At 35.8% G+C, this 22,803-nt stretch overlaps 3 protein-coding genes across 3 annotated transcripts; all 3 read right to left on the bottom strand.

The window, feature by feature from the left end:
• Positions 1–6,181: 6,181 nt before the first annotated feature.
• LOC100645173 lies at positions 6,182–7,850 on the bottom strand. Its single transcript, XM_003399981.4, has 5 exons — positions 7,388–7,850; positions 7,096–7,280; positions 6,839–6,920; positions 6,453–6,546; positions 6,182–6,372 (listed from the first exon to the last, which is right to left on the bottom strand). Exons 1-5 carry the CDS (start codon positions 7,434–7,436, stop codon positions 6,303–6,305), a joined length of 480 nt encoding a protein of 159 aa, XP_003400029.1. The 5' UTR covers positions 7,437–7,850; the 3' UTR covers positions 6,182–6,302.
• A 2,435-nt stretch (positions 7,851–10,285) lies between these two features.
• On the bottom strand, positions 10,286–12,424 carry LOC100645059 (SIFamide-related peptide). The gene is made up of 3 exons (XM_048411560.1): positions 12,347–12,424; positions 11,606–11,757; positions 10,286–10,636 (listed from the first exon to the last, which is right to left on the bottom strand). The coding sequence occupies exons 2-3, from the start codon at positions 11,733–11,735 to the stop codon at positions 10,545–10,547; spliced, it is 222 nt and encodes a 73-aa protein (XP_048267517.1). The 5' UTR covers positions 11,736–11,757; positions 12,347–12,424; the 3' UTR covers positions 10,286–10,544.
• A 1,056-nt stretch (positions 12,425–13,480) lies between these two features.
• LOC100644939 lies at positions 13,481–18,295 on the bottom strand. The gene is made up of 2 exons (XM_003399979.4): positions 18,142–18,295; positions 13,481–16,118 (listed from the first exon to the last, which is right to left on the bottom strand). Exon 2 carries the CDS (start codon positions 16,116–16,118, stop codon positions 15,390–15,392), a length of 729 nt encoding a protein of 242 aa, XP_003400027.2. The 5' UTR covers positions 18,142–18,295; the 3' UTR covers positions 13,481–15,389.
• Positions 18,296–22,803: the final 4,508 nt, after the last annotated feature.

Genomic DNA, 22,803 nt, shown 5'->3' on the forward strand with positions numbered 1-22,803 from the left:
TGGTTGGAGTTCCCTTATTTTGTGTTTATCGAATCTATCACGCATGATTTTTTAAACTTAATATGTTATTAAATAACTGAGTAATAAATTTTAAGGTATTATATCTTTCTTACAAATATGACAGAAAAGTATGTCTCTGTTTTAACCTCCACACAGTGGAAGTTGGGTCATTGTGGTCAGGAATGTCAAGTATGTTATTTTATGGCGATAAAACAGGCGAGTTAAAAAAACTTCTTATGTCTATTCCTTGCTATTAAAATAAGGAACAAAATTCTTCCTACAGTTTGATAGAATAATAGTACGTGAATGTAACTTGGAATGCAATAAACGTGAAATATCTGTGTCTTGCCTGTTTAATCAAAGATTAAGAAAATCTTTAGCGTCATATTTAATTCAATTTCAATTTTATTCAAGCTTAAGAAATTCTTTTAACGACGAAAAAGGAGATTTTTCCAAAAATTTGATTTAGAAGTAGATGTTATTTTTGTTATTCAATAATATAGATAAAGAGTCGTTGTTTTTTTGGAATGATTCGTTTAAATGATCGATGATTTCTTGTAGTCGTGTTTGCATCTCCAACGATTCCATGTTAATGCAATATCGTGAAAAATAACATGTGATTCCTTAACTATGAAAAACATACCACTGGCGTACCGCTTCGTTTCCACGAGTAATGAAAAGAGAAAAAAAATAGCCGCCGCTATAATTAGTGTCCATTTGAATTGATTGTAAAATGCGAAAACGAAGTAATCGCAACCGGTGTGTACTCAGAGACGATAGAAAAATTATAGGCGTCGCATACCGAAGAAAATATGAGAGTATTTCATACCAGGTTTTAATATCGATCTCTCATTAATGTCCTTAGCCTGTTCATGTTCTGATGTACCTTGATCGTCTTGAAAAAATTATACCTGGAGTACCACAAAGTGATAAACAGCCGTGAATTATAGTACGTATAAAGCACTCAATGTCGAAGATCGTTTCATTCAATTAATGATTCAATCGACTTTGCTTTCGTCTTGCATTTAAATTCAAATTCAAATACTTCCATTCGAAATCGAAATATTTAAATCAACATCTAAATATTGGACTAGAGATCCAAATATTTAAATTCATATTTAAATATTAAAATAGAAACCCAGGGATTTAAGTTTGAGCTTAAGTAATGGAATTCAAACAACGAAGCGGCAAGCTATTTTCTAAGAAAATAAACCATCGTACAGCTCGTACCTGATATTTCAAACGCAACCTTCTGCACGCATCAAATATCTAATCAATCTACAAGCAGAAACAAACACATCTTGCCACATATCTGATTTGCATACAACACTGTAACATTCCTCCAACACGTTTATACTTCCATCGCCTGTAAGTCGCTTCCAAAGGAACTAATCCTTCAATTATTCTAATCGATGCATCGATGCATCAACTCACCTTCTCCACATACCTCGTCCACACAAGCAAACTCAACAATACAATTACCATAAAACCGCAGAACATTGATTTTCATAAATGGTAAAAAAGATTCCATATATATACATTGACAGCTCGGCAAGCATATTTTTCAGCTACACAACTTCCACATAATTTTTACTCGTCAGAACATAGGAAATTGTTCAACTAACGTTAATATCCTCGGTTGCAATTATAATAATTCGGTTTTTTTTTTTGTTATTCAATCAAAGACTAGTAGTATTTCACTATTAGACTGCGAATATTCATGCAAAGCCATATTTCTACGAATGTAATTAAAAAAAAAATGGGATTTAAGTAGAAAATTGTTTTACGCACTAAATGTCATACAAAATACTATTTCATATACTTCATATATATGCATGCTATGCATTCTGTTTGTTTCTGCATCCTAAACATTCTCACAAATAGAAATACATAAGAATGCAAGCCTAACTGTAACATATAACAAGTTTAGTTACTCTGCGCGAAGTTTAACGTCGAACTTGAAGATGTTGAAACTCAGGTGACCGAAACAGCCCTACGTGTGTCTATCGAAGGGCTTGAAAATGGGAAAATAGGAGCTGAGGATCGTCATCCCTAGTCCCGGAGGCGAAGTTCTGCTTCGTGATTTTGCCACGGCCACGGCGGAGGCTGCTTCTTCTTCGAAGATACAGTTACTCCGGCCGGCGATCTAGCGTCGATCCGTTACGTAACACTCCGTGGAAACGCTCCGTGTCGACTTCTCCTCGTCTCTCCGCCTCCTCCGGCTGACGGTGAACGCGCGTTACGTGCGGTTTCCGTAAATTGCTACGTGCAAACCAGCCAGGGCCTGGTTCACAGTGGTGCTCTCGTCCTCGTATACTCTCTTCTGTCTTCTCCTGGCTCATCTCGCGCGCCAGAAAACACACCAGTCGGTGGGAGTCGGCCCGGTGGTTGATGTTACGGAGTTCGCGGAAACGCGAGGGTATTCAACGAAAAATCGGTGCCGCGCGGCGGCTAGCTAGCGCACGGAAAGGTGAAAACGTCGTACGTGCGAATTATCCGTTGGCACGAGAGCAGAGGAGAGCAAACGAAGGATAGAGAAAGAAGGTACACGTAGAAAGTGTAAGAGAGATAAGAGCAGATATTCCAGGACGAATACTCTCCGATACGTCTCTCCTCTCTTCTCCGCCTTCGCAGCCACTTCTTCTGTTTCGGTGCCGTTGTTACGGCAGCCGGTTCACCACGGTAGTCATTACTTGAATTAAATAATACTCGGTATAATTATTTGGAAAGTTTATGCGGAGATGTATGGGTCGCTCGTTCGAGGGAACACGGCCGGGAGAGCGCGCGGCTTTTAATTACGCGGCTGCTGCCAAACAACGTTTCTTCGAGGATTGCGCGCGCTCTATGGTCTGGCCCACGGGGTAATTAGCCGATGTTTAGAAAGCTGCACGACTCTATCGATGACGGGAGACCGTGTGTCGTGTCACGAATCTGGGTCTTCGAAGGATGGATCGTTTAAGTGCATGGGAGCATTGTGTCGTTCATTGTTCGCCCCGGCTCGTCACGTTGCGAATTATCGCGAACGGTGAGAAGCGGGAGAGAACGAAACAGATAGATCCACCGAGAGAGCACCGCTTCGTTGGTAATGAATTAAAATTACCAGTTACGCGGCTGCCTCCGCGTAAACACCGAGCATTGATTTAAACACCGAGATTATTGTAATTACAACAATTTATTGTCTCGGGGTGCAATCGGAGAAGGCAAGGGAAGAGAGGCAACCGAGAGCGATCGGTGGCGATATCTTTCGTTAGGTTTGCGAACTTGGTGTTACGTTTCAGGCGCGTGGCGCCATCTTTCCGTGGATCGAGCAAATTGAACGTTTATTTAGAAATTCATTTTAAATATTTCTTTAAATAAATTTCACATACAAATAGTTGGAAACAGTTCCATAAATTTTATTCTCACCTTACGTTTTCTTTATTTTTGATTCACGAAATTTGTAGATGCTTCGCTGTCACTCACTATGGTAACAATGTATTACAAATTATATTTCGTAGCGTTAATAATTGTTATAATAATAGGAAATTCATATACGAAGAGCGAATGAGAGTTTTATCGAGGAAAGAAGCTGAAATTATACACCTTGTTGAACAAAATAAGTGTTGTTTTCGAGGGTTATCGACGGTAGATGAAGGTTCCTCCGAGGCTTCTATAAAGTGATATCGAAATGACTTCTCGAGGTTCGATCCGCCCGCGTTCTGACCAACAAGTGTTGCAAACGATCACGTGGCTGATCGAGGCTCAGCCCCGTCATTATCATAACTGCTTCTCGAGTACTAACTCTAATGTCGATTTTAACGAGAAACTGTATGCACGGTCGTGACAACCCGAGGGTTGACATGACGCGTTCTACTCTGTAATAACTAATAACGACACATACCTACCTTGCCTCTTTTAAAATGTACAACTAAATTTTGATACAGATGATATTTTTATTAACGAATTAAATTAGATGAATAATAAGACCAAAAAGAGGTCCTAAAAGCGATATCTTCATTCCTTAAAAATATACATTTTTATATTTAGATAGAAATGGTTTGTATATTATTAAATTAAATGGGAGTGGAATTTTCATCTCTTAACAGTTTCGAAGAAATTGGAATAAAAATAAAATTAAATCAATTAAACTGAATGGATAATAAACTAGAAGAAAATTGTCAACCCTTAAAAATCTCTACTAAATTTATATAGAGAAGTGACTTTTATGTTATCCATTTGGATCGGATAAATAACAAATTAAAAGGGGTATTTTCATCCCTTAAAGTTAGGAATAAATATAGGTAAAAACGAGTTTTGTATCAGGCAGTTAAATTGGATGGACAATAAGATCAAAAAGAGGTCCTAAAAGTGATATCTTCATTCCTTCCAATATACATTCTTATGTTTAGATAGAAATGGTTTGTATATTATTAAATTAGATGGGAGTGGAATTTTCATCTCTTAACAGTTCAAAACAAATTGGAATAAAAATAAAATTAAATCAATTAAAGTGAATGGATAATAAACTAGAAGAAAATTGTCAACCCTTAAAAATCTCTACTAAATTTATATAGAGAAGTGACTTTTATGTTATCCATTTGGATCGGATAAATAACAAATTAAAAGGGGTATTTTCATCCCTTAAAGTTAAGAATAAATATAGGTAAAAACGAGTTTTGTATCAAGCAGTTAAATTGGATGGACAATAAGATCAAAAGGAGGTCCTAGAAGCGATATCTTCATTCCTTAAAAATATACATTTTTATATTTAGAAATGGTTTGTATATTATTAAATTAAATGGGAGTGGAATTTTCATCTCTTAACAGTTTCGAAGAAATTGGAATAAAAATAAAATTAAATCAATTAAAGTGAATGGATAATAAACTAGAAGAAAATTGTCAACCCTTAAAAATCTCTACTAAATTTATATAGAGAAGTGACTTTTATGTTATCCATTTGGATCGGATAAATAACAAATTAAAAGGGGTATTTTCATCCCTTAAAGTTAGGAATAAATATAGGTAAAAACGAGTTTTGTATCAGGCAGTTAAATTGGATGGAAAATAAGATGGAGAAGGAAATAGCCTTTTATTTTGTATATTTTTCACGGTGACTGTACTCGATGCAAACGTTCGCGATATTATGTGACCCTTCCCTCCAGTGTCATTTTTTACGTACGCCACGCGAAATCGATAAAATCGACAATTACGGGAGAGTTGGTTGTCATGTAAGTAAGTACTTACATACGTGTACGCTCACGTTTCGAGCAACGTCTAGGAAAATTATCTCCCATATGACGACTGACAGAGGACGCCTGAAACTGCAATTTCGCAATTGTGCGATCCTTCCAAGAACTGGCGCCGGCTATCCTATTCCTTTTTCAGAATCGACATATGCGTTATGTTTATCAGAACCTCCTAAATATACAATGAAGCACGAGGTAGATTTTTTTTTAAGGCGAAAATATTACAATTTCTTTTCTCGTTTATTATTTACAATTTTGTAAGCGATCTTTTATTCAGCCGTTGAAATATTAAATATCCATTCTGTACTTTCAGAACCGAATTTTTGCGGAATTTTGGGAAGAAGAAATTATTCTTTCGTCAATGGAAACACATTTATTCCGATCTAATGTAAAAAAAAAAAATAAATAAATAAATAAATAAATAAATAAAATGGCACGATACAATGAAATTCAGAAGTTCTGAATTGCAAGATTTAGGTGATATATTACACGTACGAAGCAGAAGGCTCATAAAATCGATATTACTTCGCGCAGTTCGATTGTCGAACAGTTTGCACGCAGATGCGTCAAACGTGTCAGTCGTTTATTTTTCTTAATGTCTGCGATCGATGGCATATGCAAAACCATCTGCCAGTAAAATTTGGCAACGAAATTTTTCAGATTATATGCTGTCTTTTGTTCGATGTTCCATGATTGGTGTTAGCAATTTTCCTCTTGAATAATAGCTTTAAGCATACCACTAGCATAAAGAAAAACTCGGTAAAAACGCAGACGAGAGAAACAGTTGTGCGATAAATTGCAAAGAAACTTGTTCAGCATATGCAATGTTACGTTTGCAGTTAGTCATTTGGGTAAAGATACACAAAAAGAACATTTGAATTCTACAAAATTAGGACGTATCACAAAATAAGGATTTAATTCGAAGTAAGAGGAGAAAATGACGTTTGAAGAAAGAATACATCTCCTATTTACATATTTATTGTTCTCGATATTTAACCCAACACCTTACACCGATAGCAATCGTTAAAGTATATTCATCCGTAGGCACAGCGACGTCATTATCTCGCTTCTTTAATGCTAATTGTCCTCTGAAATCACAGGCTCATTTCCCGTTCTCTTCTTCCGTTTCCATACGTCGTTGTCCACGCTTTTTATTAAACAAATTAACCAAACTTTAAACCAACTATCAGCTAGACAGTTTCGCACTGATAATTTTGAAAAACATACTCATCTGATGTGTCTTTGGAATAGCCAGCCAAAGTTCGCCAGAGTTCTCGAGGTCCTTCTATCGCGAGGGGAAAGTGTTGCCAAGCCCAAGCATCTGTTAAAACGGTAGAAAACATTTTAATAAAATTCTCAGAACATATGTAACATTCATTTTCCTTTTCTTCTTTTTTTTTCGTTTGTTGGAAGTCTAAATTTCGATCGAAAAATTAATGCTCCTTCTTTTCTTGAGAAAAATTTAATGTATTAATTAAAGCTTTGTATGCTGCTACTTATTATTCCTGTCGTCTAAATGAAATGTTAAGCTATGGACAGTTGTTAGGAATTAGACAATTATTTTACAATTATCCTGACTTAATCGAATCGAACGTATAAAATTGATTCGTTACCATCAATCGAAGGATAATCCACGCGTCTCTTTATAGGTCTCGAGAAAGTTTTGTCGCTAGCATACGGTGCCCAGGATTCAGCCTTAAAGGTGAAGAAAACACACGCTAACTTTATGTAAAATAACTAACAATTACAAAAGCATTGAACATTCGCACGAGACAGTACTTTGTCCAATATATCGTCTGATCGAAATCGCTTATTCACTGTGCGGTATAAAAAGTATGAAATTAATACCCTGTGTCTCAATTATTAATACCTGCGCACGACTATTGTAGCCTGAAACCTGTGGAATGTTCCTTCGAGACTTCAAAAAATCATTATAACCCTCGCTACGTCCTACACGAGGAATGTTCTTGGCAATTTTCAAGAAGAATGCCGGTACCTCGTCTGCCTTAGATAGATTTTCACAAGCCAGCAATGCCAAAACGCCAACCGTAAGAGCTGGAATGTTTTGAAGAAGAAATTCTCACGAAACTCACTCTTCATCACTATAAAAAGGACACTCCACTTTCGACACAAAATATTCTTCGTTTAAAAAATAAACTCACCACCAACGATAAAACGTCGTGAAAATCCCAAAGATCGCAAACTCGTCATCTTCTCGCTTTGGATCTGCGAACGAATCGATTAATTCTCGATCAGTCTTGTAAAACAATTAACTAACAAAACACTGTGATTTTCCAACAAATTTTATCTAACGACTATGTCCGCTCGTTGGACCATGATCGTTGTCTGCGAAAACGTATCGTATACTCGAACAAGCCAGCAGAGTAAAGTGCACACGACGCTGTTTCCGCGACTGTATGTGACAAACTGAGCGATTTTTCCTAGGACTTCTTCCATTATCGCTAAGAGTGGACAGAATACTCCTGCACCGTGGGCGAAGGAATAGTAGAGTTTGCACGGCAAAGCCCCACTGCATTTAAATATTCCCGATGTTTGTGATGGCATCTGCGCGATGATCACGCGTGAGAAATCTTCCCAACGTGTACGTTCCATTACGTTCTCGTTGTTTCAGCCGACATTGAAACCGAACTTGAACATCTAAGATACGTTCGTGTAAATACGAAGAAGAAGGGAATGCACGATAAGTATAATTTTGTTGATTTTCTGATTTTAACGTTACGTTAACATTAAACAGGAGGGTATTAACGTAACGATTAAAGACGACTAGAATCTCGTTCAAGGATATAAATGTTGCAAAAGTAGTTGGTCGAGATTTATGTAAAGGTAACAAATATAACTATCCAGATTAGCGATATTTTAATATATTCGATACTGTAATATCAAATGACTATAATCCGCTAGGCCCAAAGATATGAGTGATTTAAAAATAGCTGATACGTTGAGGAAGCTTTATATAAAAGTATACTTACAAAGACAAATTTTTTAATACTAAAAATACCACACCAGTCAAAACGACTGGTTCTACAATTTTATAAATGTTTCAACCCTCGTTTAGGGATCATGGTCCCAGAAAAATGTACTACATAACATGGAATTGCTTCTGTAAGAAAGTAATAAATCAATAAATATAAAAATATTCTATCATTACGTATTTTTTAAAGACCAGTCATTTTGACTGGCTTTGGTAGAAATAGTTTCGCATTAACTATCGGTAGTTCTAGTGTCTATATCCTCATATCGTAATATTATACGAGAAAGAAACTTTGAAACGTTGAAGAGGATAGGAAAAACACGTGTTTACGATGGAAACAAGATGTAGAGACAATTTTAGCAACACGCGATCGACTAACAATGTACTGAATTTTAAAATTGCTTCCTTATGAGATATAGAAACTGTGATTTATAATGTTTCACCCCTACATTCTTCATATGTAAGGAAATGTATGTAAGGTTACGGTGTATCTGCGGAAGCCAGAATAAAGAAGAGAAAATTGAAACGCTTTCTTGGGAAGTTTAGTTCTACACGTGTCACTTACCTTCCCGTGGTCACGATACACTGAACAAAAATTGTCAGCTATCCTCCTATTTATGCGGCGATTTAGAATGCATTAAGTATTTCGATCAGGTTGATTTTAATGCGAATCGATGCAGACACTTGTTGCACCCCTATCCTCTCGTCGAATGAATTTGGAGCTAAACGTTTGTCGCTGAATAATTTTTGTCTGTGGAATATTCGAACCGTCGCTTACGTTTCGAGTATATCGCGAGGAGTTTCTGAGATTGAAAAATTGTATTTTAGATTGATCGTTAAATCTTCTCATTCCAGATTTCAATGTTTCTTTAATCGTCTTATTGTAATTGGAATTAAATAACGCGTGTATTATATAGGAAATATTAGGTTGCCCGAAAATTGTTTTTCTTTTACAGACTCGCTTTTTACAACGATGAATCTTTATACAAACATGAAACCTAATCTGTCGAACGTTGTGATGTTCATTTCGATAGAACAAAATGGATCATACGTAATTCGATAAAATAATATAAAATGGAAAATATTGCGCATCCATTATTTCCTTATAAAACGAAAGAAACTTTTCGGACGACCTAATGTTTAATGGTTAATTCTTAATTCTCTATTCAATAGTGTTCATCTGTCGTTGAAAAGTGTATTAAGTTTGAAGAAAATATTAAAAAATTGTCTTATTATGATTTAATGATAACGAACGATCGTATCTGGTTTTAATTTTAGGTTGAAATTTTTCTGAAGAAGCTGAAAACCTTCTTGTTTGCTGAAATGAGAGCACGATTGGAGGATAGAAATTTAAAGGTTGTGGTCGTTACTAATATTAAAAGATTGGAGTTACTAAAGGTTGGAGGTTACTAAAAGGAGTTACTAAAAGGTTGGAGGTTGTTACTATTATTAACGTAATAAGATGTTTTCGTTATTAATAATATATTTCTATAAGAGGATAATACGCTGTTGAAATTTATCGATGATATTTTTGATGGATGTATCAAAGATTAAATTATCGTGAATTTCAAGAAGTCATTGATTTATAAGGCAATTATTTTCCTGTTTGGTTTTAGGAAACCGTCTTCGTTCACGCGTAAGCGTGACCCTTATTCCACCAGGTGAGTGATACGTGCTCCCCATATCGAATCGTTCGATCTGCATTTCATATATTGGATAGTTTCATTGAACCTCTGCTTGCTACGTAAATCGTTTAAAATTGGGCACTTTCTCGAAAAGACGCATTCTTTAAATTCATTTTCAATAATCAGGTAAAATGATTTAGTTCTATGCAGGATTCAGAAATCATAAGGTAAAAGACAAATTTAACCATTTTTGCAACATAGAATGTTTAACGCGTGCAAATGTACACTTTAATGTACATTCTTAATACTTGTAAATTATCAATAATAAAATATTAAAATTAAATAAAATTGTCGATTTCTTAAAAAAAAAAAAATAAAAGAAACATCTGGGCATAATAATTTTACATAAAAGTTACAAAGATGGAAATTATCAAACCACTGAATTAATGTCAAGAAACATTAGATTTTATTACATTGTAGTATCAGAAACATGTATACAACGAGATTAATTGAAATTTAAGCGACATAATTACAAGACGGCGAGTGATTTGGACGATGCGACGAATCTCAAAGCGTCAGAGTGATTATTGAACTAGACATTAACGTAGTTTGGCTATCTATGTATTACACGTCGATGAAATGATCAAGCAATAAATATTAGCATTCGGCGCGTTCAGGTGAACCCTGGTGCATTCAGCATTTTTAGTTGGAGTCCTGACGTGCCAACCAGGCGTTGCATGTTTCGCTGACGGTTTCGCAGACCGATGACATGGCTCGGCTGGTGAGTTCGTAATCTATGGAACATTCCATGCAGAAATATCACTTTTGATAGAAATTGTCAGGGAAACGACAGAATAATATGGAAATTCAATACGCTTAGACGTAAGATAAGGGTAGTAGGGTGTCAGAAGAAATTTGACCGAAAAAGACAAAATATAAGTATAAGAATTAGTATGAGAATTTAAATATAAAGAAATATTAATAATTGTATAAATGAAAATTTGATGGAACAAAGGAATAATATAAAATTCAGAGTTTGCATAAATATAAAATAAAATGTACTATTGGAACTCGGAAGGGCATAAAAGAGATGTGAAAAATTCTTAATCGCGAAATTTTAGAAACAGAGACACTTCTCATTATTTATAGAATTATTAAAAGATAAGACGTAAGATAAAGGTAGTAGGGTGTCAGAGGAAATTTGACCGAAAAAGGCAAAATATAAGTATAAGAATTAGTATAAAAATTTAGATATAAAGAAATATTAATAATTGTATAAATACAAATTTGATGGAACAAAGGAATAATATAAAATTCAGAGTTTGCAAAAATATAAAATAAAATGTACTATTGGAACTCGGAAGGGCATAAAAGAGATGTAAAAAATTCTTAATCGCGAAATTCTAGAAACAGAGACACTTCTCATTATTTATAGAATTATTAAAAGATAAGACGTAAGATAAAGGTAGTAGTAGTCGGAGGAAATTTGATCGAAAAAGACAAAATACAATGTAACATAAGATAAGAATTAGTATAAAAATTTAAATATAAAGAAATATTAATAATTGTATAAATACAAATTTGATGGAACAAAGGAATAATATAAAATTCAGAGTTTGCATAAATATAAAATAAAATGTACTATTGGAACTCGGAAGGGCGTAAAAGAGATGTGAAAAATTCTTAATCGCGAAATTTTAGAAACAGAGACACTTCTCATTATTTATAGAATTATTAAAAGATATTGTAAATTTTTATTTTACCAGTGATAGCGTTGGATCGCTTGCCAAAGATGCTTCCGTTGAAGGGAGGCTTCCTGTAGGCGGCATCCACGGCGATGGCGAGGATGAAGAGGGCAACGACGATGGCAATAACGAAGCGGGAGGACATCATTCTGATGGTTTTGATTTGTAAACTGCTTGAAATTAAAGGAACAATTATTTGATAAACTAAGAATATCGTATAGGAAGAAGAAACTAAAAGTAACATGGAACAGGGAGTAAAATTTTCCAAATAGAATTATTTAATATATAAGGGAAAAATTCTTATATAGAAATGGTCAGTTTACTTACAAATGTGGAAACGATAGAAGTTGTACGGTAGCTGGTCAGCGAATGTTGCAAATAAGGCGAAAGCTCGGAGCTTTTATAGTAGAGAAATGAACCGAAGACAAATGTGCCTATCAAGTACAGATGGCCTACATTATTTGTAAGTGAACTCACCAAGAAGTTTGTCTAAGGATGTATCGATTCAACGTAATGTTAAAATTCCTCGTACAACGACGGCAATCAGTGGAAATAATAGGAAGATATGCAAACATTTATGTGAAACTTAAAACGTAGAATTTAAATGTCATGAATTATAAAAGAAGAATAGAATATAAGTTTGAAGATTTGTAGGAAATTCTAAAAATGATTCGATACAGCTATCAGAATTTTTCTTACACCAGAATGTAAAGAAATTTTATTTTCTATAGTATAATAATAATGTATTTCTAATCTTACCTAGAGCTGGAAGATCTTCTTGGAGAGAAGGAAGACTGTGATCTGCTGTTTCCGAAAGAAGGCTCGGCTTTTATAAGAAGCCAGGCTACACGCAGAGATATGTGCTGTAATATTGTTATAGAACAATGTTACAAGCAATAGCGTACGAAACTTAATTACAGACACTCCTGATTACCTTTTACCCCAAGGGAAATGACGATCTATTTACGACTCGGAAGATATTTTATATAGATATAAAAACAATATGAATAATGTTACTTCAGGTTGCAATATTATTATATATCGTATTTAATTTTGCAAAACACTGTTTCATCATATTGTAACATAATATTGCTAAATGTACTATTTCCTTTTCTTTTTCTTCTACAAAACTATGAATGTGAAAGTTTCATAGAAACTTTTGTGAGTATAGAAGAACAATTTGTTCAGAAACGTTAATATTTTTAAAATATTCCAATATTTCTGTAAGTTGAATAAAAATTAATAATTTGAATAATCTTTTATTTGTGTCCTATTTGACCGATTGATGATTAGAAAATTCCTATTTTTATCTGTAAATTTCTGCGTTATCTACCGAAGAAATAGTAGAATGCGATCATTGATTAGATATCAGAGTTTTATCACAGACAAGGTGCGTACATACATTTACTGGATGATCTTATCGCGATATAACCGACGAGGTACAGAATTAGTCAATGGAGACACTATAGACAAGTATTATATATATACCAAGCCAGTATTATACTGAATCGATAACGTCTGGTTGATCAGAACGTAGAACTCGAAAAGGCATTGCATGTCATGTCTATTCTGTACTTCGCCTGTGGTTTCATCGTGACACTAAGGCCACAGACATGTGGAACAGAAACGGTATAGAAGAGACCTGATATTTCGACAGAAACCATGTATTTGAGATGATAACACGAAGATTTACAGTAGGTAAATGTCGATAAATTATCTTCAACTGTCTGAACAAGCTGTAAATGATAAAGAAGGAATCTATAAATTTCTTTTGCATTTATCTCTTATCGATCATTTCCTAATTTTTAACTTGACAAAAACATCCTTCGAAATTATAAATAATATTTTTTAATACACTTCAAACTTTACGAGAATTTATCTAAAATTGCATCGTTTAGATTATAATATCCTTTATTTATCGTATGACAAAACATAATGCGAATATTATTTACTTATACGATATATACATAATGTACAATCACAAACATAAATAATACAAATATATCAGAGACACGGATTAACTCGTAAATATGCCGATAAACGAGCCTTTGAGCATAATATTCGTTAATATTAATAATATTAATACAATATATAATTATAATATCGCTTAATTATTTTCCATGACTGCTTACCGGCAGTAACCACATACATTTTTTACGTGTAGGTACATATCAGAATACAATAACTCCATGTAAACCTTAACAACGATTAAATTGTGCGGATTATACTCTAGATTTGTAAATTGGTACCCCACAAGTTTTCACTCCTCGATATTATATCGTTAGTTAAATAAAATTTCCGATTATTCGTACGTATATTTACAAAGCAATTACTTCACTTATAACTATTACATAGCCCAGATAATAAATTGCTGAAGTCGAGTCTTTCGCGCATTTCCTACTATTATTACGGAACTATTTCAATGCGTTGAAAAACCAATTTTTTTACTGTTCGCCGTGTTTATTATAACGTAAGGACGCATAATTCATACAGAAATACATTTCAGCTGTATCATCTTTTTTTTTTTTTTTTTTTTAACAGACAGATGTATATATCGAAAGTGCGCGAAAGACAAAGTTTTGCATCGCACAGGCATACTAGAATCTACGTCTTATTGTCGCGTCACAACGTTTTTTTTTTTTTTTTTTAACGGCACACTATATAAAATGAACGAACGCACGTTTCGCTCTAAGGAAGTCGAAGAATCGTTTTACAATTACCATCGATTTCCCTCGAACTGGAACGTGATCGCGTTCAAAAAATAATCGCCTAAATAACAACTACAACAAGTACTCGCATGCTTGCATTGTTCTGCTCGCCTGTCGGATTATTACATCCGATCATGTTCGAGGCTCGATTATACGCGAAGTATCAAGGAAACTACGAAATTGGAAGACATGGATTTTGTATCATTTCCCTTAACAAATATCTTAAACTATCGATATCCTAATATCAAATACAGCATTATTAATTAAGATACGACGGCGTTGTGTAAAAGATTATTTATTACAACTAGAAGAAATCTTAGGAAACTAGACGTATATGGACGCGCGGGTGCACGCGTTTGTTGCACCGCTGCCACGTATAAATATCGTTTATTGCATAATACACACATTGCACTTTGTTGTCCTGTTCACACGCCTTTAGAACGATGCTCACAGTGTTCCCTATCGTTTCCCTGAACTGTAAATACCGTGCGAAGGATGTGTCATTTTTATCGTGGAGAACGGTCGATAATTCGTGACAAGGAAAAGCCTCCTTTGTCTCGAAGAAAATCCCTCTATTGCGGTCTGATAAAGAGTTTTTTCCTTGGTCGTTAAGCTCCCCCCGTTGAGCGCGTGAACCGGACCTAGCGTCTAAAGAAGTCTCTTAAGCCTAAGAAAGCAATTAAGCCATCTAAAGACCGATAATCGCAGATTGCGATCGTTTCGAAAAAAATATTCCACTGCCGTCTTCCATACTTTGTCGATATCTCGTTGATCGGTGGATTAACAACGAGCAGCTGGGTCGAAAGCATCTTCAGATAAAAGACACGAAATACTCTTTTCTCATCCGCCGATCGCGATTATTGGAATTGCATACACGAATCGTAATATACGACCGAATCTCGCCTCGACGAGGATTATCGAGGAATATACATGGAGTAAGAAAAGAAAGAAAGATATACGAAATAACAGCGTTTACGTGTTATCAACCAAAGAAACTAACCTTATATCTATCGGTACCATCGTTCCGACTAACCTACGAGATATGTAAATTCGTAAATCTGCTGCCTTCATCGTCCGAAAGCCCATCTTCCTCTTCACGGTATTATGTCACAGTTACAAGCGCTTCCACCCTTACCGTTGTCACATTGGTTCATACACCATCGGTCCCAGTCTACAGATGTTTCATCCGTGGAATCTTCCATACGAGGAGCGTCATCTTTGGAGCCTGGTTTCTCTAAATTATCAGTAGCAGCATCTTTAGATGTCTCTTCAGAGTCTGCTTTATTTAAATTGTCGGTATCTTTAAAGTCTGCTTGGATTATGTCCTTTTCCACTTTGATCTCCGTGATGTATCGACGAACATCTTTGGTCTTTAAACTTTGACCTCGAACAATCTGTTGTTCGCCCGCCTTCTCCAACATCCTCGTTACATCGGCCCCCTTCAACCGATCCTCTTCGAATTTCTTGACCGTCGAAGGATCTTCTTGGTTATTCCTTGTTTCGCCATAATTTACGTCGTCGCAGGAACAACCGTGGTATTGGATAAGCGTCCGTCGGAACGTACGACAGGTGTGGGTGTTGTCGAAGACGAGCAAATCCGACGAACCATGACACGGGGTCAAGCAGAGCCTGAAGAGACGGTGAATCGGGAACCGGCCTCCGCTGGACTGAAGAACGAGTTTCTGCTGGTGCTCGCAGCCTCCCGTGATCTCGGGGCTGGTGTTCCGTGCACGGCACAGATAAACGCATGCGTGCTCGACCGGATGCGCGACCACCATGGCCAACAGCAACGCCAGCAACACCCACCGAAGTAGAGGCGTCATCTGAAAGTGATGGCTAATCAATACGAAAGCAAACGAGGAACTTGCCGCGTTCCGATAGCCGCCAGAGGAGGAATCGGAGGGATTGGTTATGACAATCGGGAATTTCCTGCAGCTCTCTTTCTCTTCTGGTATGCCTCCAAATGATATACAGGGTGACTCGCGTTACATAGTGCATAGAGTAGAGGAATTTCTGAGAAGAAGGCGAACAGAAATTGCGTGAAGATGGCTTTTGATATTATATCCTAGAATTTGCCAGGTGTCTTTTCATGGCTTGAGTGGATGCGTTAAAATATAAAAGTATTGATAGGATACGAACTGAAGTTGACATTTTTAGGAAAAGAGGACGGTTCTCTATATATTTGCGAGTATAATGATCATTTTTTAACGATCAAAGTGAATATTGAAAAGTTTGGAGTATAAATTCATAGATAGAAAACAAACAGAAGATTGTTTGTATATCTTAGAACTTTAGCTTTTTTAACTTTAGAACTGATCATTATTTCTTAATGATTAAAGTCGATGTCTAAAATTAAAGAGCGTCCTAAACAAGCAGGTAGATTTTTGGTTACATAACAATTCACAATGATTATAGAGATTGTATTTTATTTTTGAAAATATAAAATGAGTAAGAATTTTTAACAAGTAGTATAATTATCGATTGAAATATAGATGATATTAAAACGCTAAAACACAAATACTAGCAATTTATCTAATTCATCGCTTTATCTTTTAAACTTCTTTTTTCTTCAAAAAGCTCCTCAATTATGAAAGTGTCCAAATGATAAAATTGAATTAAAATTAAAACTATATTTTGGAATTTGACAATAATTCTTGTTGACGATTAAGACATATATCTGAAATTCTGAATGAAATTCTGAAACGATACGATCTGGAATTGAGATTCTTGAAAAGGCAACAAACAATAGTAAGCTTCGATAAATTGAGATTATTCTCTTGTTTTCGATCGAATTTCTTCGTCGAATAATGGATTGATTCGGGTATCACGAGACACACTATATCCTAGAAGCTTCGTTGGCACGCGGAGTGAGTAATACCAGGATCTTGGTATCCGTTATCGGTTTTGGGTGCCGTATGTCGATAACTGGTGCGGTCGTCCCCAGTCTGGAACGGGCAAACTTTACTAAAATTCCACTAATTGTCATCAAGGGCTCATGCTTTCTTAGATAATCGGTAAGCCTTTATTTCTTAAGTTGTTTCGAAGGTTTTCTCGTGTCGATGATTTACGAGTACAAGCTCGATGGAAACCGAAGAATTCCTTCGCACAAAAACCGCAATCGATTCCATGTGCAGTAATGAGAACGGTACAATTTTTAATATTAATTAAACAATAGAAGCTACAAGTTTTGGCATTTTTATTTTAATTGACATAATAGCAAACACGCGATGACACAGAAGAGATATACCAATTGCTTTCCAGTTTAAGGAATAAAAATAATCGATAGCGATTGCTGAGATCATGAAGCCAGCATTGAGATTCCTTTGTGTAGAGAATGTGGCACGCAGAAATTGAAATCTGCTCCTGACAAAGGACTTTGTGAGCTTATTTCGTGAATCAGAACGACCCTGTTTTCTTCCTCTTTTATTATGAAAACTGGAACATGCTGGCGATATTGAAAAGAAATTTGACAATTTGTTTTCTTGAATTTGTATAAATTAAAGATTCTATAGCACAAACTATATTACTCAACATTTTTTGATTCTTGTATCATGATTCGTTGAACGGAAGCTTGTTTCTTCTTTCAATTATATATTCTTCCACAGGCTTCTAAATTTATATTTCTTTGTTCCAAATTTCTATCTGTTTCGTACAAATTTTATAATTTCTTTCTTAATAGTACTAGCGTTGATCCTTCAGAAATCAAATAGTTAACTTTTATAAAATTGTCGAATCTGTCCTCTGCATGATTCAATTCCAAAAATAATGATAATAAATAATTTTCGATAATAACAGCGTTTCAAAGCCAAATATCTATAATGTAAAAAGCATAAAACGATAACTTACCTTTAACGTTAAACGTAAATTAGGAAGAAGACTTTATGATCCGACAACAGGTTGATCGCGCGAAATGAATGAGAGATTTGAAGCTTTACGACGCACGCCACTGGCTCGACTGTTTGATCACCAACGGCATGTATCGCATTAACTATCATTGGCTGTATCAACTGGTACAGACTGATTACGGACAAACGTGTCCAAGGAGCGTAATGAAAGATAACACAGCGGATACTTTTCCGTTCACGTTCGTTTCTTTTCTTAAAGGGTCACTGACCTATTGAAGACACTTATATTCATTCGAGGAACACGTAAATCCTATCCATCTGTTCATGAAAACGGTTTGAATACTCGATCTTATAGACTTCGATCGATTATCTATAAAAGTTCATGCAATGCTTATTCCTGGTATTGCTTGGATCTTAGCGATAATCGCGTACTCCAAGCAATTTCAATCTTTTCCTTGTAAAGTATGAAACAGGAGTGCAATCGTAAATACGAGGAATCAGTACATGAACGAGGGCGATTAAATTACTTATATCTTGTGCCAATGATGAACGATTACGTTTATGTAATAACGATAACCAATGAAATCAGATTACTAGAGACAAGAAACAGAGATTATTAGAAACGTGAAAGAAGTTGAGTATCACGTGGGATTAACTTTTTCTATTTTCTTATCTTCATTCATAACGAAATGATGTAATACGGTGTAATAACTGCAATAATATCGTAAAACTTTAATACTTGTGAAATGATATATACGATAGGATGAAAATCATTATAAGTACAATTTTCTGTCATGTTACTTTAAACTTAGGCATATTCGTCGTCCATGGGACGTTATCACGAGATGCTGATAACGATAATCTGAAACGACGCAACAGAAAAAATGTAAGATCTCCGTGATAATACGAATTAAATAATGCTTACTTGTGACGGATGTTTTTCTCGACGTTACAAGTAGAATTTTTCAATTCCAAGGTATAGGGGCAATATCTCGTGTCCGGCGAATAAAAATTTTCAGGCGACTCGTCCCTTTGGCATTTATATTTTCGCAGACATCGAGCTTTCGAATGAAAAATGACCTCGCAACGAGATAAATGCGTGGACGAACTACGCCAGGTTTTCAATCTAGGTTACTCGAAATTCATTTCACGAGACAAACGAGCTCGTAGTCTGCCACCATGAATATTCACATTCACGCGTAACCCATTCGCGTATGCACGTACTGGCAAACGCAGGGGATGCATACTACGTCTCATACGTCCAGTATCGATCGTTGTCGCGTTTCAATCATGTCTTATTTATTAGCAAAATTTTGTCCTTATGAGCAGTGAAATAAATCATCGTCGTTGTAATTTGTATAGATTCAACATATTTGATCGAATGTTGCTTGATCGTGTTTTACCCTTGTCTATTCTTTGTGTTTAGTTAATTCGCTGGAATAAATGTAAAAATTGGTTTACTTAACGAATACCTTCATCTTTTATGAATAGTCTTTTCATATTCAATTGAAAAATTAAAAAATTTAACTATTATATTATTCTGTATTTTGCTGGTTTTTTATCAGTGTATCTTTATGATACTAAGAGATCAATTATTCCTGTCAAGCTCTTTGAATCTTTATGTCAATATTTTACTTTTGTTTCAAGAAATAAAGGAGCCTGGATGATTGAAAAAGATTTGAATGTAAAATTCATTTCGTGTATACTAACATAATATTTTAGTGATTTCTTCATATTTTCATCAAATTGGAAAATTATATAATAGTAGAAAAATATGCCTGGGTTAAATTTAATTCAAAATAATTTCCGGATAACATTATCTACATCGGGAAATTAAATATTCTAACTATGAAAATAAGTAAAAATAGATGATTTAAAAGTGTAATTTGATTAGCATAGCAGCTGCTTCGGACAAGCGTATGTTTATTACTCAATAGTTTATCAAATCATAACTTACAGTAATAATTAACATTTCTTATTTTCTATTTTAAAAAAATAAGGAATAATACAAAATCTCGCTATAATATTCCAGGGTTGAAATTCGTCACAAAATTGATATTCGTAGATAATACAGGAATCTCACGACATATCACGTTCCTGCAGTATCAAGGATTAAAAATTTAACGCATTTCATATCGACGTCTCTCTTAATCAAATAAACAATGTAACATTCATAATGGCGCCAGTGTTATCAGAAAACGAGCACGCACTTTATCCGTTTCATCGAGATAGTACTTTCATGATTTTCACGTAAAGACAAAGCGAGAAAAAGTGGAAAACAGCCCTCAGGAACAGCGGAGAAGGAACTTGGACACAAGTAATTTGCATTCTCTGGGCCGATAGCGCCGTCAAGAAATTTATCCCGAGGCATCCGAGAATTCTTTTCCCGGTACCTCCGGGCTGCATCGTTTCAATTTAAACTTTCTGTGCGAAGTAACAGACGCGAGAAGCTGTTGAATCTCTTTCCACCAAATTCCAAATCGATTTCTCGTACAATGACACCGTTATTCTGATATATTGAAATGTCATCATGATTCTGTCTAATTGAATTTTTAACTTCTGAGTTCGAGCCCGAATATTCGTGAAGGAATATAGGAATATTCAAATCAATTGCTCTTTACGTAATTGCTCTTAAGTATTATATCCGATCGTACGAATTTTCAATTATCGAAAGGCTATTCTGGTCCGTTCATCGAATTACATCTCCTTCTGAATATCAAATTTAAGGTTTAGAGCAGTTTTCAATTATTTTTAACGAAGCTAACTGTTTTCTCAAGTAGGTAATACTAAAACTCTAATTAGGTAATTACCAGATTCGATGCACTAATTACTAAAAAAATCGTCAACTACGTTCTCAACAAATAATAGATAACTACCACTCGAAATGTTATCATCACGAGACTCGTTATGTTCTTCCTGTAATAAGATAATCGACATCGCAGCTAGAGAGCCTTCGACTACATACTTAAATGAAGAACGTTCCAAATTATCAAAGAAAGAAGAAATAAAAAGAGATCAACTTACATACTCTTCTCATTGAGCAACCCTTCATTCTCAGAGTGCACTTTACAGACAATTTTACACGAAAACAAGTAACTAAAATGGAAAAACAAGGGGGATCGTTATCGAAGGAGAAGAACTCATATTCTCTAGTACATATAACGGGTGTCTGAGGAACATAGAGGCAAGGAACTAGGTGTATCGACCTCAATGATGCGAATACGTACACTCGACGATGGATTGTTACGTTCCTGGTAGTTTCTGGGTCTTGTCCTGTCCTCCACCCTCTCACGAAGGACGGAGGAAGTATTGATTAAATTCACCGTCGGCCATTTTGTCCCGCCATCCGATTGGCTGCCGTCCATTTTGTCCTTCCTACCCTTCCCTATACCCTCGCCTAACCTCTACATTTCTTCCTCTTCCTCCGCTTGTCATTCTCTCGAAGTGTATCCCTCGTTTCCTCTCTTTCCCCTTTCGGTCAGAAAGTTCTCAACCCTCGCGCGACGAAAACTCCAGCCACGAGACGCATGCGTCGCGACATTTTTCGCGAAAGAAATCGGCAATCAAATTTTTTGCGTCTCTTTCGCGTCGCACCGTTGCTTCTCCGTCTAAGAAACGTAGGTGGATGCTGAAACATCCGACGTCAAGAATCGGAGATTCTACGTAGGAGTCGAACGAGTCACGGACGCGCCGTGAATTCTTAGGAAGCTTCGTCGGCAACGATTCGAATCTCTTTAAGCGGAGAATGATTTGAATTCCTTAAGATACTCGTGACCAAGAATCCACCGATACTCCAGAATGCAATTTCTATTCCAAGCGTATAATACAATTCATATTAATATTTATAGGACCGTGTAGTTGTTATATAGTAAATCATTTTTTCTATCCGTTTCAAGAGTTTCTTCTTCTAGGATACCAAATTAATTAATTATGCATATAATAATGATATTATACAAACATTTTTGTTCTCAATCCATTTCAAGGGTTTCTTTTCCTAGAATCCCAAATTAACGAGAGTTTTTTCAGAAGACTTTTTCCTACTTCCTAGAGAAATCTTCAAATTAATATAGAAGTACTTCCAACGCGTTACTAAAAAATATCTTCAACAATATTAGGTGATACAGTAGGAAAAGAATGGAGGTTTATTTTAACCTACCGGCACACGATGACATTTCGCAGGATTTTCACAGGTGATGCCTTTGTTCGCTAGCTGAATAATTTCACACGTTGTCGATAACGAGTGGTGCTCAAACGATGTGGAGGAGCCCTGCTCGAAAAGCTCGAGTATCTCCGATACTGTTCCTCCAGCGTGTATCTCGGCTAACGGGCAAGCGTGCCGAAGATTTCGCGGCTAAGTAGCTCTCTTGGATCCCATCGGTTCCACATCTGGAGTACATTCGTAAACATATAAAAGGAGAGACAGTGCACAGGCATTTCTGTGGCGAAAACCACATGCGGTGGAGTCCTCGTATCTGCCTTCGAGGCTAGAGAGGAAACAGAGATAAAGGAGAGCGACGAACGATACGTCATACCACTGTCTGACGTCAGCATGACGTTCGAACAGGGATTGGCTAGAGTTCGGCACGCCTACGTAACCACCCTCGTACGCGGGTCCCTTTCAACCCTGTGCATACGACGACGTTTCGAGCTCCGCCCACGTGAA

This window comes from Bombus terrestris, chromosome 13 (genome assembly GCF_910591885.1).
Source record: "Bombus terrestris chromosome 13, iyBomTerr1.2, whole genome shotgun sequence".
Taxonomy (NCBI): Eukaryota; Metazoa; Arthropoda; class Insecta; order Hymenoptera; family Apidae; genus Bombus; species Bombus terrestris.